The sequence below is a fragment of the Bos javanicus genome, chromosome 12 (assembly GCF_032452875.1).
Source record: "Bos javanicus breed banteng chromosome 12, ARS-OSU_banteng_1.0, whole genome shotgun sequence".
In the NCBI taxonomy this organism is placed as follows: domain Eukaryota; kingdom Metazoa; phylum Chordata; class Mammalia; order Artiodactyla; family Bovidae; genus Bos; species Bos javanicus.
Window position 1 is genome coordinate 13,175,293 of NC_083879.1, and position 15,615 is coordinate 13,190,907.

At 44.5% G+C, this 15,615-nt stretch overlaps 1 protein-coding gene across 1 annotated transcript in view; it reads right to left on the reverse strand.

The window, feature by feature from the left end:
- The window catches only part of EPSTI1 (epithelial stromal interaction 1), a 100,811-nt gene that overhangs the window by 33,774 nt on the left and 51,422 nt on the right, over positions 1–15,615 (reverse strand). The window contains exon 7 of the mRNA XM_061434495.1: positions 9,884–9,977. Within this exon, the coding sequence (XP_061290479.1) occupies positions 9,884–9,977 (94 nt within the window). The remainder of the gene's footprint in view (positions 1–9,883; positions 9,978–15,615) is intronic.

Genomic DNA, 15,615 nt, shown 5'->3' on the forward strand with positions numbered 1-15,615 from the left:
TTTTATTCTCACGATGAAATTTTAATCTTGAGTGTTGTGTGTGCATGTATGGGTATCACTAGCTTTCTTGAAGTCTCAGAAATTTCTATGTAATTATATTCATATAATTTTTCTATCAAAAAGTATTGATTTAACATATTAATGATAAATTTGTTACTCAACTACACTTTTGCTCATCCTCCCCCACAAGCTATACTAATAATATATTCATTCAATAAGCAATATTTCAGCCTCCTGTGCACAATCGTTGAGGTCAGACAGGACCGCAGGCCTCAAGTACTTATAGCCTAGTGTGGAAGTCAGATAGAAAGATTAACAAGATTATTGATTACAGTACAGCATGAGAGGTATTGTGATAAGGGATGCTAAAAAGAAGGACATTTAATTAAAGCAGATCAAGGACACAGTCTCAAAGCAGGAGACATAGGTTGCTTTTTAAAGAGTGGGAATCAGACTAAGCAGGGGCAGGACATTCTGTGAATAAATGAAAAATGGCATTGTATTATACTAGGTTGTTTGGGCTGTCATAACAAAGAACCACAGACCGGGTGGCTTAAACAACAGATGTTTATTGCCTCACATGGAAGCTAAAAGTCTAAAATCAAGGTGTCTACAAAGTTGGCTTCTTCTTCTTTTTTTTTATTGGAGTATTGTTGCTTTACAATGTGATGTCCATTTGCGTGGGTTGCCATTTCCTTCCCATTGAGGTCACCACGGATCACAGAGCAGTTTCCTGCCCCAGCCAGTAGGTCCTCAGTTATCTGTCGCATACGCATTGTCGGTAGGATATATACATGTTTCTTCTAATGGCTGTGAGGGAAGGATCTCTGCCTCTCTCCTGCTTACAGACGGCAGTCTTCTCGTGTCTCTTCACATCCTCCTCCTCTATACCTGTCTGCTTCTGTGACCAAATTTCCGTGTTTTTATAAGGGTACCTTTCCTAGTGGATTAGATCTCATTTTAACTTAATGTCCTCTGTAAAGACCCCCATCTCCAAATAGGCTCACATGCGGAGGTACTGGCAGTTACGACTTCAACGTATAAATTTCCAGGGGACGCAATTCAATGCGTAACAAGCACTGCGTTCCCGTTTGAAGATGGTGAAGTGAATATGTTTCTGCTCCATGCTTTTCTCAGCAATTACCCTAAAAAGAGGAGGAAATGAAACAACCACAAACCCTAGCTTCAAAAACCCAAGAGAAACCAGTGTTCTCAGACAAAAAATCTATGAAGACAAAGTAGATAAAGAGACACTGAGGGGCCAGGAGGGCAAGAGCAAATCTAAAGCCCTGCTGCGGGGGGTGGGGATGCAGGAGCCGCAGGAAGGCAGCTCGCCCCACAGAGCAAGGTGAGGGCCCCAGAGATGGATGTACCAGCTGCCGGGAAGGCGACGGATGAGAGGAAGGCGCCCACATCTGCTTCCACCCTGACAGTTCAGGTGCTAATGCCCCCAGCCTGACAGGAAATCAAAAGTGTATCCTCTGGATCAACCAAACCAGACAGGCCTAGGACAGAAGACAGCCGTGTTCAGATCCAGGGTGAGAGTGGAAGGCCTGTGTGAACTGCTGCGTACCAGGCTGTGGGCCTCTGGGCCCTTCTTTGAACATTTATACTGCTCCCTGCACTGTTCCCTCTGAGACATAGAGTGTGATATTTTATCCATGAAACAAGAACAGGTTGCTGGTTGTTTTTTTTAAGCAACAAAATAAAAAGGAGCTCTTAGAAATTAAAAATATCTCCTCTTCCCCACAAAAAGACAAACAAGTAAAATATTTAGAAGATAAAACCAACAAAATGTGTGAGATAACAGAAAAAATGATGTATATTTAAAATTTTCCTACACATACATATTTGTATATAGTATATATGGCAGGTTGTTGTTGTTTAGGCACTAAGTCATGCCTGACTCTTTATAACCCCATGGACTGCAGCATGCCAGGCCTCCCTATCCTTTACTATCTCCCAGAGTTGGCTCAGATTCCTGTCCACTGAGTCAGTGATACTATCTAACCATCTCATCCTCTGTTGCCCTCTTCTCCTTTTGCCTTCGATCTTTCCCAGCATCAGGGTCATTCCAAAACATAAATATGGCAGATATGTGTGCGTGTGTGTGTGTGTGTGTGTATACACACACCTACCCCAAGTTCCTGGTACAGAGCTCAGAGCTCCTAAAACGTTTGTCATTTCCTAAATGATAAGAGCTTTCAAAGCATCTCTTGTTCCAGTCTTTTGTCTTTGACCCCATCTCTGATTCAGGGCTCCTAAAACCCTGTAATTTCCTAAGTGATCAGACCACAAGGAGGGCCTTTTGTTCTACTGAGGCAACTCCATGTGGGCTCCTGAATGATTCCTGCATGGGGCCTGGTCACCAGAAGAACCAAGTCATGGTTAGATGTTTGGAATTTTCAGTCTCAAACCTCCATCCTCCAGAGAAGAAAAAAGAGCTGGAAATGGAATTAATAACTGATCGTGCCTATAGGAGGAAGCCTCCATAAAAGTCCCAGAAATACAGGGGTTCAAGGAACTGTTGAGTAGATGCACATATCCAAATATAACATATCCACCAGGAGGGTGGCTATACCCCAACCCCACAGGGACAGAAGCTTCTGCATAGAACCCTCCCTGGCCTCTCCCTGTATCTTTCCTCATCTGGCTGTGCATCTATATCCTTTATCATACTCTTTAATAAGCTTGTAAACATAAGTAAGTATAGAGTAGAATGAGTTCCGTGAGTAGCTCTAGCAAATTAATTAAATCCCAAGTGCAGGTTGTGGGAACTTCTTTTCTGGCTGTACCACATGGCATGTGGGATTCTAGTTCCCCAAGCATGGATTGAACCTGAATCCTCTCAATGGAAATGTGGAGTTTTAACCACTGGACTGACCACAAGGGAAGTCCCTTGTGGATACGTTTGATTTGTAGCCAAGTTGGGCAGAAGCTCTGGGTTCCCTGGGGACTGACCACTTGTGACTGGCATCTGAAGTGGGGAGCAGTCTTATGGGACTGAGTCCTTAGCCTGTGAGATCTGATGCTATCTCCAGGCAGAGAGTGTCAGAACTGAGTTAAACTGTGGGACATTTAGCTGATGTTGCAGAGCTGCTTGGTGGGGAAAACCCCACACACATTTTGTATCAGAAGTGCTCTGTGTGTGTGTGTGTGTGTGTGTGCGCGCACATGAGGTAGTGTAGGAGTTAAGGATACACTTGGGAGGGAAAAGATTGGAGTTTTTTTCTAATTCAATATGCCAGGAAGTAAGTGACTAACACACACACACACACACACACACACACACAGTCTCACACACAAGGTGGGGGTGGGGGGAGTAATCAAAGATAAATTAGAGGGGAAAAAATACTTTTTTATGAAAAAGTTAGAAGATAAATCAAGGAAGCCTAAGATATGAATAATAAGAATCCCATAAAGAGAAAATGAAAGGAAATAAATCAAAGAAATAACACAAGAAAATCATCTAAAACTAGAGATAAATTTCCAGACTGAAAAATGAATAAAAATGACCCTCACACTAAGATACATCATTATGCAATTACAGAATACCAGAAAAAAATAAAAGAGAAGGAGATATAGAAATATTTCCAGGGGAAGAAGGGGAAAGCCCCCATATAAGTACAAAATTCAGATGGCCTTGCATTCCTTAGGAACAAATAACTCAAAGTCAGAAGAGCAATGCCTTCAAAATGGTAAAGGAAAATTATTTGCAATTTAGAATACTTACTAGAAAATTGCAAGTTGAGTGTGAGGACTGAATAAAGATAGTTTCAGACATGCAAGAGCTTGAACATACATCTTCTCTTGGGAAGCTACTAAATAATATGCCCCACCAACACAAATAAATAAAGCAAAAGGAAAAAAAGAAGAAATGCGACCCAGAAATCAGGGAACCCAACACAGGAAAGCAATGAAAGCAATTCCCCGGATGATTGTAAAGCCCTGATTCCCATCCTTGGATGCACACTAGAATCACCTAGGGAGCTTTAAAAGCCTAAAGCCCAGGCCACAGTACAGGAGGAGCCCTGGGGGCGTGACCCAGGCATCAGGGAGCTTTAAAGTCCGCCGCCCAGATGATTCCAGTGGACAGCTGAGGTTGGGAACTGTTCCCTGAAAGGACAGTCCCAGAACTATAGCGCTGTTGGAGGCTTCAAAATCAACCAGCCCAGATGAAGTGAGGAGGGAGGTTTGCAGAAGGGAAAGAAACCCAGAATTGACAAGTTAATCTGACAGTCACAATGTGGAAAATTGTATGGAAATTTGCATCAAGAGGCACTTTGTAGAACACTCACAAAAGCTAAAGGAAAGCAGTCAGATGTTCAAAGGAAACTAAAAAAATGAAAAATAAAATGAAAGATTTCTGAAGTTATAAAAGAAAGAAAATGTAAATTATAACTGGCTTGGCAGTGAAAAATATTTGCAGAGTCATAATAAAGGAAAGCCTGAGATACTGAATGATTAGATGGGGAGAATTAAGGGGAAAAAATCATAAGATTAAAAATAGATGAATCAACAGAGAGCCATATACTTTACTAACATCAGTTGGGTTCAGTTTAGTCGCTCAGTCCTCTCCAATTCTTTGTAACCCCATGAATCACAGCATGCCAGGCCTCCCTGTCCACCACCAACTCCTGGAGTTTACTCAAACTCATGTCCATTGAGTCGGTAATGCCATCCAACCATCTCATCCTCTGTCGTCCCCTTCTCCTCCCGCCTTCAATCTTTCTCAGCACCAGAGTCTTTTTCAAATGAGTCAGTTCTTAGCATCAGGTGCCCGAAGTATTGGAGTTTCAGCTTCAGCATCAGTCCTTCCAATGAATATTCAGGACTGATTTCCTTTAGGATGGACTGGTTGGATCTCCTTGCAGTCCAAGGGACTCTCAAGAGTTTTTGAGACCACAGTTTTGAGACCACAGTTCAAAAGCATCAATTCTTTGGCACTCAGCTTTCTTTATAGAAAACTTCATTAACATATTCAGAGCCAAATAACAAAAGACACAGCTAAGGGAGTGTGGCTGGATGAATAACAGCCCCCTCAAAGAGCTCCACATCCTAATCCCTGCACACTGTCTGTGAAAGTGTTAGTTGCTCAGTCTTGTCCAATTCTTTGCAACCCCATGGACTGTAGTCCAACAGGCTCCTCTGTCCATGGAATTCTCTAGGCAAGAATACTGGAATGGGTAGCCATTCCCTTCCCCAGGGGATCTTCCCAACCCAGGGGCTGAACCCTGGTCTCCTGCATTGCAGGCAGATTCTTTACCATCTGAGCCACCAGGGAAGCCTCGTAAGCTGTCAGTGTTACCTTATATGACAAAAGGAACTTTGCAGAAATCAAGAATCGGGACACAGAGAGAGGCACCTGTGTGGTACGGGTAGAACCAACAGAATCACAATGGTCCTTACAAGAGGAAGGCAAGAAGGTCAGAGTGGAGAGGAGGTGATATGATGATGAGAGTCAAGATTAGAGTGAGCCACAGGTCAAGGAAGGGGCTTCCCAGGTGGCTCAGTGGTAAAGAATCTGGCTGCCAATGCAGCAGACACAAGAGATGCAGGTACAATCCCTGGGTAGGGAAGATCCCCTGGAAAAGGAAATGGCAACCCACTCCAGTATTCTTGCCTGGAGAATTCCATGGACAGAGGAGCCAGGTGGGCTGCAGTCCATGGGGTCACAAAGAGTTGGACACAACTGAGCAACTAACACACACACACACACACACACGGGTTAAAGAACCAAAGAATGGCAGCAGCAGCCAAGAGACACTGGGACAGGCAAGGATCAGATTCCTCCTCGTGCCTCCAGAATAAACCAGCCCTACTGACACCTTGACTTCAGTCCCTTCCTCCTCATATCTGACCTCTGACCTCCAGAACTGCAAGAGATTCCATTTGTGTTTGAAGCCCCTAAAATGGCAAAAATGCACTACAGCAGCAAAGGAAACGTTATACTAAGAATGTAAAGAACTGGAATAGAAGTGGGTTTGAATGGCATGTGAGACACCTATGCCTTTCAGTGTTGACTTTTTAAAGGACATGTGACACGTGGATTGAAATTAAAGCAACCTGCAGTAAGTGTTCGGAGCGGTGGAAGTGAAAGTAGCAGTAGTAGGGGCCAGAACAGAGAAGGCAATGGCACCCCACTCCAGCACTCTTGCCTGGAAAATCCCATGGACGGAGGAGCCTGGTAGGCTGCAGTCCATGGGGTTGCTAGGAGTCAGACACGACTGAGCGACTTCACTTTCACTTTTCACTTTCATGCATTGGAGAAGGAAATGGCAACCCACTCCAGTGTTCTTGCCTGGAGAATCCCAGGGATGGCGGAGCCTGGTGGGCTGCCGTATATGGGGTCGCACAGAGTCGGACACGACTGAAGTGACTTAGCAGCAGGGGCCAGAAAGGCATGAATAGAGAGCAGTGCTCCTCACACATAAACCTGTACACACATCAGCCACAGACCATGTTAAACTGTGGGCGCTGATTCAGGTCTGCAGCATCATTCAGGCAACGCCTCTACTGCTGGGCCATGGACCACACTTGGAGCAGCAGAGACCTAGACTGCAGGCCCACAGAGAGGGGGGCTGTGGGGGAGGTGGGGGGTGGAGGCACAGAGAGGGCTTTGTGCATAAGCTAGGGCATTGTGACTTGATTCTTTTTTTTTTTTTTAATTTTATTTTTAAACTTTACAATATTGTATTAGTTTTGCCCAACATCGAAGTGAATCCGCCTCAGGTATACCCGTGCTGCCCATCCTGAACCCTCCTCCCTCCTCCCTCCCCATACCCTCCCTCTGGGCCATCCCAGTGCACCAGCCCCAAGCATCCAGCATCGTGCATCGAACCTGGACTGGCGACTCGTCTCATACATGATATTACACATGTTTCAATGCCATTCTCCCAAAGACGGGGAGCCACTGGACCATGGAACAACAGAATGAGGTGGTATTTTTCTCAAAGTGTTAATCTCGGTAGAAGAGGCAGGGGGAAGCAAACCAGAGACTGGTCATACACTGATGGTGCAACTGGAAACACGCTATGATGGTAACTGGGGAGTGGGGGGGATGATGCACAACTGGAGATACGCTATGATAGCGACTGGGGAGTGGGGGGGGATGCTGCTGGCACGTCTGCTTCCACACCCAGCATAGAGAACTACAGCCATCCATGTGTGAGCAAACACTGTGAATTCCTCCTCTCTGACATTCTGACCTACAGGAATTTTCTTGTTTTTTACATCGACATCATATATGCTGCTGCTAAGTCGCTTTAGTCGTGTCCGACTCTGTGTGACCCCACAGACCCCTGCAGCCTACCAGGCTCCTCTGTCCATGGGATTTGCCAGGCAAGAGTACTGGAGTGGGTTGCCATTGCCTTCTCCGACATCATATATAGTATTTATTAAATTCCCATCTGTCATGGTAGCCCCACATTTAAAGAAGTGGTAAGAACAACCATTTTCTCAGGAAAGTTGTATTACGTAGTAAAACTGAAATAGCTTAAAAAAAAAAAAAAAAAACTTGAAACCTTGCAGCTCCTCACACCCCACATATTTGGGTATCACGCAGTATTCACCTTCTGCGCATTGACCATAATTAAGGCAAACTGCAGGTGTCTGCCTTTAAATTCAAAGAGGTGTAATGTACATATTTGATTTTCCTAAAGCATTTAAAAAATGGTTCTGCAGTGCATTCTCTGAGGAATTCCATGCATATGGATTAGACAGTATGAGAAGACTACAATATGGGTAACAAGTCAGGAAATATATTGAACACCCACAAATTATTACTAGTTTGGTGTCAAAATGGGAGCCGCTGTTGAATGCTCTTGGTGAGGAGCCATCCTGGGTGCAATCCTGCTGCATATTTTCTATTAATAGCCTAAGGATCTTATGACTAAGGCACTAATCAATCCATAGGAAATGCAGCTCTGGGAGAGATTACTAATGCCTTGGACAACAATATTGAAATTCCAGGAGGATCTTGTTCAATTGAAGAAATGAGCCAAAATCAATAGGGCAAGCACACAGGTGTTTCAGCCACAGGATTCAAGACCCTTCAAACAGAAATCAAGACCGTCCTGCCAGCCAAGCACCCAGGTGGTAAAGCTATCCAACTCTGGTCTTGCCTCCCCTCCTCCATCACGAAAAGGCCATGTAGACATATGTCAAGGAGCATCTCTACACGGGATTAACCCTACTACCTACAGCTCCTCAAAACTTCTCCCTCCAGTACCCTGCAATGAGAGGGACGATGGATTTTGATACGACTGGTGGAGCCCACATTTAGCAAATCTGGACTTTGGGACACCGTGGCCTTCAACGCCCAGAAAAAATAAGAAGCACTGAGAGGTTTCTGGTAAGAGTAGAATGACCTTTTCCCAAGGAGTGTCATAGTATCTTCCTGACATTTTAAAATGTGGTCACTAAAGAGAAAGAGGGCTGGGGGAAGAGGGCAATCAGATATCTCTAACAGCCTCTCGTTTACCTCCCCAGACGCTGAAAAGCTGTTTTTCTAAAACCTAAAACAACCTTTTCTTTCATTTACAACCCTTTCCCGTGGTCATCCTTGCCCCCACTTGGTCAGTTAGTAACCAAGCTCTGCCCTTTTCACCTCCTAAGCGTCCCTCTGACCCACACTCTCATCTCCATCCTCTCACCCACCAGTCTGCTTCAGACCTTCATCATCGCTCGCTGAGTCTAATATGGAAGCCTCAGAGACCTCTCTGTTACTTCAGACCCATCTTTCACCTGGTTACCAGTGTGATCCAGCAGCCAAAATGCAAAGGTGACCTTGAAGCGTCCCTGTTTAAAACATCTCAGTACCTTCAGGACTCACAGAATGAAGTTCAAGTTCATTCAGGTCGGCAGTGGTGTTCCACCATGGGCACCAGGAGCTTCCTGTATGTGGCATCTCTGGAGCCTCAAAGCCCGGGAGATGCTTCTAGCATCTTCTGCCCAGGGTGTCAGGGCTGCTACACATCCTGCAGTACCCAAGACAGCCCACCCAATGAACCACTCCACCCAGACGGCTACAGCTGAGGAACTCTCCTCAGGGCTCCTGACTTCTCCAGGCTCCTAGCTTGCCCTTCTCAACTGCAGCTGCACAAAATTCATCCACGCTTTTCCTTGCCATTATACCTTCCTTCTTTCTTCTAATTCCTGACACCTGGAATGACTCCCTTGTGACTCATCTTTTAAGCTTCAGCTTTCCGACTGTTTCTATCCTCTACACTCACCACTCTGCTCTATACCTAGTTCTCCTCTTCACTGGACTAAGGTCCTTCTAGGCAGAAATTGTATGTGCCTGGTCCTTGTTAGTACAGTGGTGACTATCCCTGCCTGTCACGCAGGAGTCAGGGGTTTGATTCCCCAATGAGGAGGCAACATGCCCTTTTTGGAGCTTTCCCAGACAGTGCTAGTGGTAAAGAACCTGCCTGCCAATGCAGGAGACACAAGAGATAAGGGTTTTATCCCTGAGTTGGGAATATACCCTCGAGAAGAGCATAGCAACCCACTCCAGTATTCTTGCCTGGAGAATCCCATGGACAGAAGAGCCTGGTGGGCTTCCGTCCATGGGGTCACAAAGAGTCAGACACTACTAAGCAACTTGGCAGCATGACAGTATTTATATAAACAATCACATTTGAGGGATGGATGACTGGGTGACAGCAAAGGTTTCAGAGGCTGCTGCTCGTCCCAGGGGCCATGATGTTGGCAACAAGTGCAAGCATTGTTTTACAGCTGAGACAATAGTTGAGGTCACTTTCAGCTCAGATCATCTCTGCCTTTAGTTCCAAAATTCTGTGCTGTAGAAGTCACTCTGTGGCCCCGATCTTCATCCACTTTAAAAAGTGCCAGACGGCACTCTGCGTGATATTCCACTCACCCAAGCTGAAGGCTGTGGGTCATCACCAGCAACTGGACAGGCCCCTCTGTGTGGCAAGTCTGCCTCAAATCTTCTCAAGAACTCGGCAGTTTTGCTAGCAGGAACACAAACAGGTGTTAGCGCCTTTGTAAAAGAAGAACTATCGCTCTTCACTGTGCCTTTGGATACTCGCCTGGCCCTCTATCGGGGGGTGACTAAAAGTGGCCGCGATGGAACAGAAGGTGAGTTTGTGGGCATGGTAGAGTACAACGTCAAGCAAATGCTACTGCAAGACGGCACCTCACAGTTGGGAAAATATAACACTAGGCTTGTGGAATGTGAGCCTACCGTTTCATTGTTTTCTCTTTGTGTCCTTTGACATGGAGATAAATGCCCTATCAGACTCCACAGTATGGGCCCTAATTTCCTATCTGAGCACTTGAAGCTCGACACCCAGACTTCAGTGTAGGGCTGTAGAGTGAACATCCCTCCCCTACGACATCCCTCCCGTGGTATGGTGTCTCTCCCACCACGCTGCTGCCACGTCAGGCTTGTCACCCTCCAGGGGTCTCTCTGCTAGTCATCTCACTGCCCCCGTGGCTTGGACTACCCTTAGGATACCCAGAGCCACCAAGCCTGTCATGCTTAACCATTTACGGGTCATGGACCCCTTTGGAATTCTGAAAGCAGGAATGGGCCCTCTCCCTATACATACATACACCCCTTTGCATTTCATTTGTACCTTCCATGGAAGAAAGACATGCTGCCAGTTCTGATCTGTATCTCTTTTTAGCTCTGAGAGATTGCAAAAGGCATACCAAGACATAGCCTCCGTGTTTTTAATATTTTGTTGATTTATTTGATTGCACCAGGTCTCAGTTGCAGCATGTGGGATCTTGTAGTTGCAACACATGGAGTCTTTAGTTGCTGCATGCTAGCCTAGCTGTGGCACATGGAATCTAGTTCCCCAACCGGAGATCAAGCCCAGATCCCTGTATTGGGAGCACGAAATCTTAGCCACTGGACTACCAGGGAAGTCCCCTCAGTTTTAATAAGTTGCTTTTCCCTTAAAAATCCAAACCGTCACCCCAACTTCTCCCTCACATGTGTCAAGCATAGAATGCTGGAATGGTTTCCTAGTCCTTACTTTAACGACTGCCCCTTTCTGCCTCCCACTGATGAATTTCTATTGCTTTGTCCTTTCCCCATGTAACTGGTGGAACTTTGATCCTCTTACTTCATATTCACAATCAAACAGCTCAGCAAGGCCTGGTTTATACTGCACGAGACCCTGGCAGCCTACTTTCCTTCTGCCTTTTCCTTCTGTCACCCCTCGGCTCCCCCCTCATATTTTAGGCCTGATGCTAAGATCCAATTTATCAAGCACTTAGGGCATGGGCATCAAAGGAGACACAAATGGTCTGGTAAGAATAAATGGTATCCAGTGAGGGTGGAAATCAAAATAAGGAATTAGAAGTTAAACAGAGATGCCAACATCACTTCAAATAATTACTTAGGTAGAACATGGCATCTGAACAAGGTCAGAATCTTCAGCTGGGAAAGGAAGAGCTGAAAGTTAAGCGACAAACATAACCCAGAGAAACACAAGGCTTCAGCAGCTGAGACGAGCAGCCTTTCCATTTGTCTAGGGTTGCTTATCTTGCCCAGAGTAGACAAGGAGACTAATGATGTCACAGAAGCTGGAAGCTGCCCCATCGTCTGAGGCTTTATGAAGCCATCAGTCACAAGTGTAAAAAGAAGAGTGTTGCCAGAAGTTTGGCTGAGATTTCTGAATATCCTTAGCTGAGAGCAGACTATGTGAGAAAGCAGTGGAAAAGAAGCACCATGATAAGCAAGTAAGGAGCTTCAGACCAGGTACACCGGCAGCCCCGCACTGTGTTCTGAGGGATGCTTCTTACCTGCCAACGCCAAGCACAGAGCTGGCTGGGTAGCTCACCAGCAGCCACGGCCTTTGTGCCCATGATCACCGCCCCATTCATGCCACAAGATCAGAGCACAGTGCCAGGGCCACGGGACTGCCAGAGGCATACCAGTAGGGGCCTGGGAAGAATGTGGGTTACTCCCAAGTGATTAACTTTACAAACAAGACAAGTTCCAAGCTACCAGGCTAACTGGCATTTTTCTGTTATCAATAGATTGGCTGAACTGGATTGGAATCCCTGTAGGTAATTATGGTCAAATTCAATAAAAATAAAATAAAGAACCTCCTTGAGGCTCAACAGGACAAACATCTACTGGAGGGGAAGTCCAACAAAACGGAACCCTAGACTCCAGCACTGAGTCACCTTTTTATCGGGGTTCCGTATTTGCCACCACCATGACTCTGTCACCTAATGAGGGGAGGGGGGGGCGGTGATCTTCTCCCACGTTAGCACTTTGACCCAGGCACAGATACAGGATCCCTTCCTTTACTCTCCAGAGAACACCTGAGAATGGACCACCAATAACAGACTGGTTTTGAAGATTTAGTTAACCTTAACTCATCTCCAACTTAGGACGCTTAAGCATCCTTCCTACTTGTCCTAGGGTGGTGCCTATGGTTTATCCTAAAAGGCCTCTTCGGGGTAACATCACCTGGACATAATTCTGTTGTAGCTGATACTTCTAAATATCCATCAAAATGAGAGTTTTCCTCTAGTCATATAACCTGACCATATTTCCTAGCTTCCCATGCAGCTAAGGTTGGCCACGTGGTGGTTTTGACCAACAAAATGAGGAAGGAAGTAATGCACACCACTTCCAGGATGAACTGATAATAAGTTTCCCATGCATGAGCCTCCACACATTCCCCTCCTCCTTCTGGCTGTCCGGAATAGGGACAAGCCCTGGCACAATCCTGGAAGTCATTTGTGTATTAAAGGTGGTAGAACCACTGTTTTCGGTGTCGGAATATCTGCAGGGAGGGGGCCTCTTCTCATACCTGTTCACCCATATCTTACGTGAAGAAAAAATAGGGCTCAAATAATTATTTTATTTTGAGGTTTGTTGATTACAGCAATTAGCCAACCCTACTAATACAACATAATATACACAAGAGAATCACCTCTCAGTTTAGGTTATCAGTTTCACAGGACATGAGGAGAGGCCAAGAAGGGCTGAAGAACAGTAGAAAAAGTAGAATTCTCAAGGGTTAAGCTCGGCATCTTAGTTATTTTGGAACCTTAGGGGAGGAGAAGGTGAGAAAGGGGAGGAAACCACCTGTCCTTAAGGCTGTCCGGGCGCCAGGTCTAGCAGCTGCCTAGGCCCATGGTATAAAAATGAACAGGCATTTATCTCAGTACCACTAAGATTTGTCTAGTTTGAGGACAAGTGGGGGTTTGAAAGGAGAAACTGGAGGGCGAGAAAGTCAGGGAAGGAGAGGGATATGGCTGGTTATAATGTAAGATGATGGAATATTAATGTTAATGGCAATTCATCAATCAAAAAGTTTTTGACCTTTTTGAAAGGATAAAATATATGGGAAAGATCACAGAGAGTGAAATGTGTATGTGTTGGCTCATTTAAATAGGCCAGAAAGGCAAAGATAATTCCTATAAGGCTTTAAAAAATAAAATTGTTAGAAAAGACAACCAGCATCTCTAATGTTCAAGGAAGAATCAGTTTATATTAAAAAAAAAAAACTTATATAGTGAAAATGAGTATACTACCCAAAGCAATCTAAAGATTCAATGCAATCCCTATCAAGCTACCAACGGTATTTTTCACAGAGCTAGAACAAATAATTTCACAATTTGTATGGAAATGCAAAAAACCTCGAATAGCCAAAGCATCTTGAGAAAGAAGAATGGAACTGGAGGAATCAACCTGCCCGACTTCAGGCTCTACTACAAAGCCACAGTCATCAAGACAGTATGGTACTGGCACAAAGACAGAAATATAGATCAATGGAACAAAATAGAAAGCCCAGAGATAAATCCACGCACCTATGGACACCTTATCTTTGACAAAGGAGGCAAGAATATACAATGGATTAAAGACAATCTCTTTAACAAGTGGTGCTGGGAAAACTGGTCAACCACCTGTAAAAGAATGAAACTAGAACACTTTCTAACACCATACACAAAAATAAACTCAAAATGGATTAAAGATCTAAACGTAAGACCAGAAACTATAAAACTCCTAGAGGAGAACATAGGCAAAACACTCTCTGACATACATCACAGCAGGATCCTCTATGACCCACCTCCCGAATATTGAAAATAAAAGCAAAAATAAACAAATGGGACCTAATTAAACTTAAAAGCTTCTGCACAACAAAGGAAACTATAAGCAAGGTGAAAAGACAGCCTTCAGAATGGGAGAAAATAATAGAAAATGAAGCAACTGACAAACAACTAATCTCAAAATATACAAGCAACTCCTGCAGCTCAATTCCAGAAAAATAAACGACCCAATCAAAAAATGGACCAAAGAACTAAATAGACATTTCTCCAAAGAAGACATACAGATGGCTCACAAACACATGAAAAGATGCTCAACATCACTCATTATCAGGGAAATGCAAATCAAAACCACTATGAGGTACCATTTCACGCCAGTCAGAATGGCTGCGATCCAAAAGTCTACAAGCAATAAATGCTGGAGAGGGTGTGGAGAAAAGGGAACTCTCTTACACTGTTGGTGGGAATGCAAACTAGTACAGCCACTATGGAGAACAGTGTGGAGATTCCTTAAAAAACTGGAAATAGAACTGCTTATGACCCAGCAATCCCACTGCTGGGCATACACACCGAGGAAACCAGATTGAAAGAGACACGTGTACCCCATTGTTCATTGCAGCACTGTTTATAATAGCCAGGACATGGAAGCAACCTAGATGTCCATCAGCAGACAAATGGATAAGAAAGCTGTGGTACATATACACAATGGAGTATTACTCAGCCATTAAAAATAATACATTTGAATCCGTTCTAATGAGGTGGATGAAACTAGAGCCTATTATACAGAGTGAAGTAAGCCAGAAAGAAAAACACCAGTACAGTATACTAACACATATATATGGAATTTAGAGAGATAGTAACGATAACGCTGTATGCGAGACAGCAAAAGAGACACAGATGTATAGAACAGTCTTTTGGACTCTGTGGGAGAGGGAAAGGGTGGGATGATTTGGGAGAATAGCATTGTATAATATCATATATGCAACGAATCACCAGTCCAGGCTCGATGCAGGATACAGGATGCTTGGGGCTGGTGCACTGAGACGAACCAGAGGGATAGTGTGGGGAGATAGTATGGAGGGGGGTTCAGGATTGGGAACATGTGTATACCTGTGGCAGATTCATATTGATGTATGGCAAAACCAATACAATATTGTAAAGTAATTAGCCTCCAATTAAAATAAATAAATTTATATTTAAAAAAAACTTATAATAGTTACCAAAGGGAAGGGGGTGGGGGGATAACTTGGGAGTATGGGATCAACAGATGCACAGTACCATATATAAAAAAAGGTAAACAACAAGGATTTTTTAAAAAAACAATCAGTTTAAAAACATTCACTGTGATCTGTAAGAGCTCATGAGTCAGGTGCCCGCCAGCCATTGCACCCCAGGGTTACAAGGTGTGCCACGCACCTTCCTCTGCCTGGCTGCCCACATCCGATGCTGAACCATGACAGATAAGAAGGTGCTAATAAAAATGTTAGAGGACCCATTTTAACCCTCAAGAGTCATAATTAGGAAGGCACGCTCCCTGAAAAAAGAGCAGTGACAAATCTCTCTTTTTGCCTT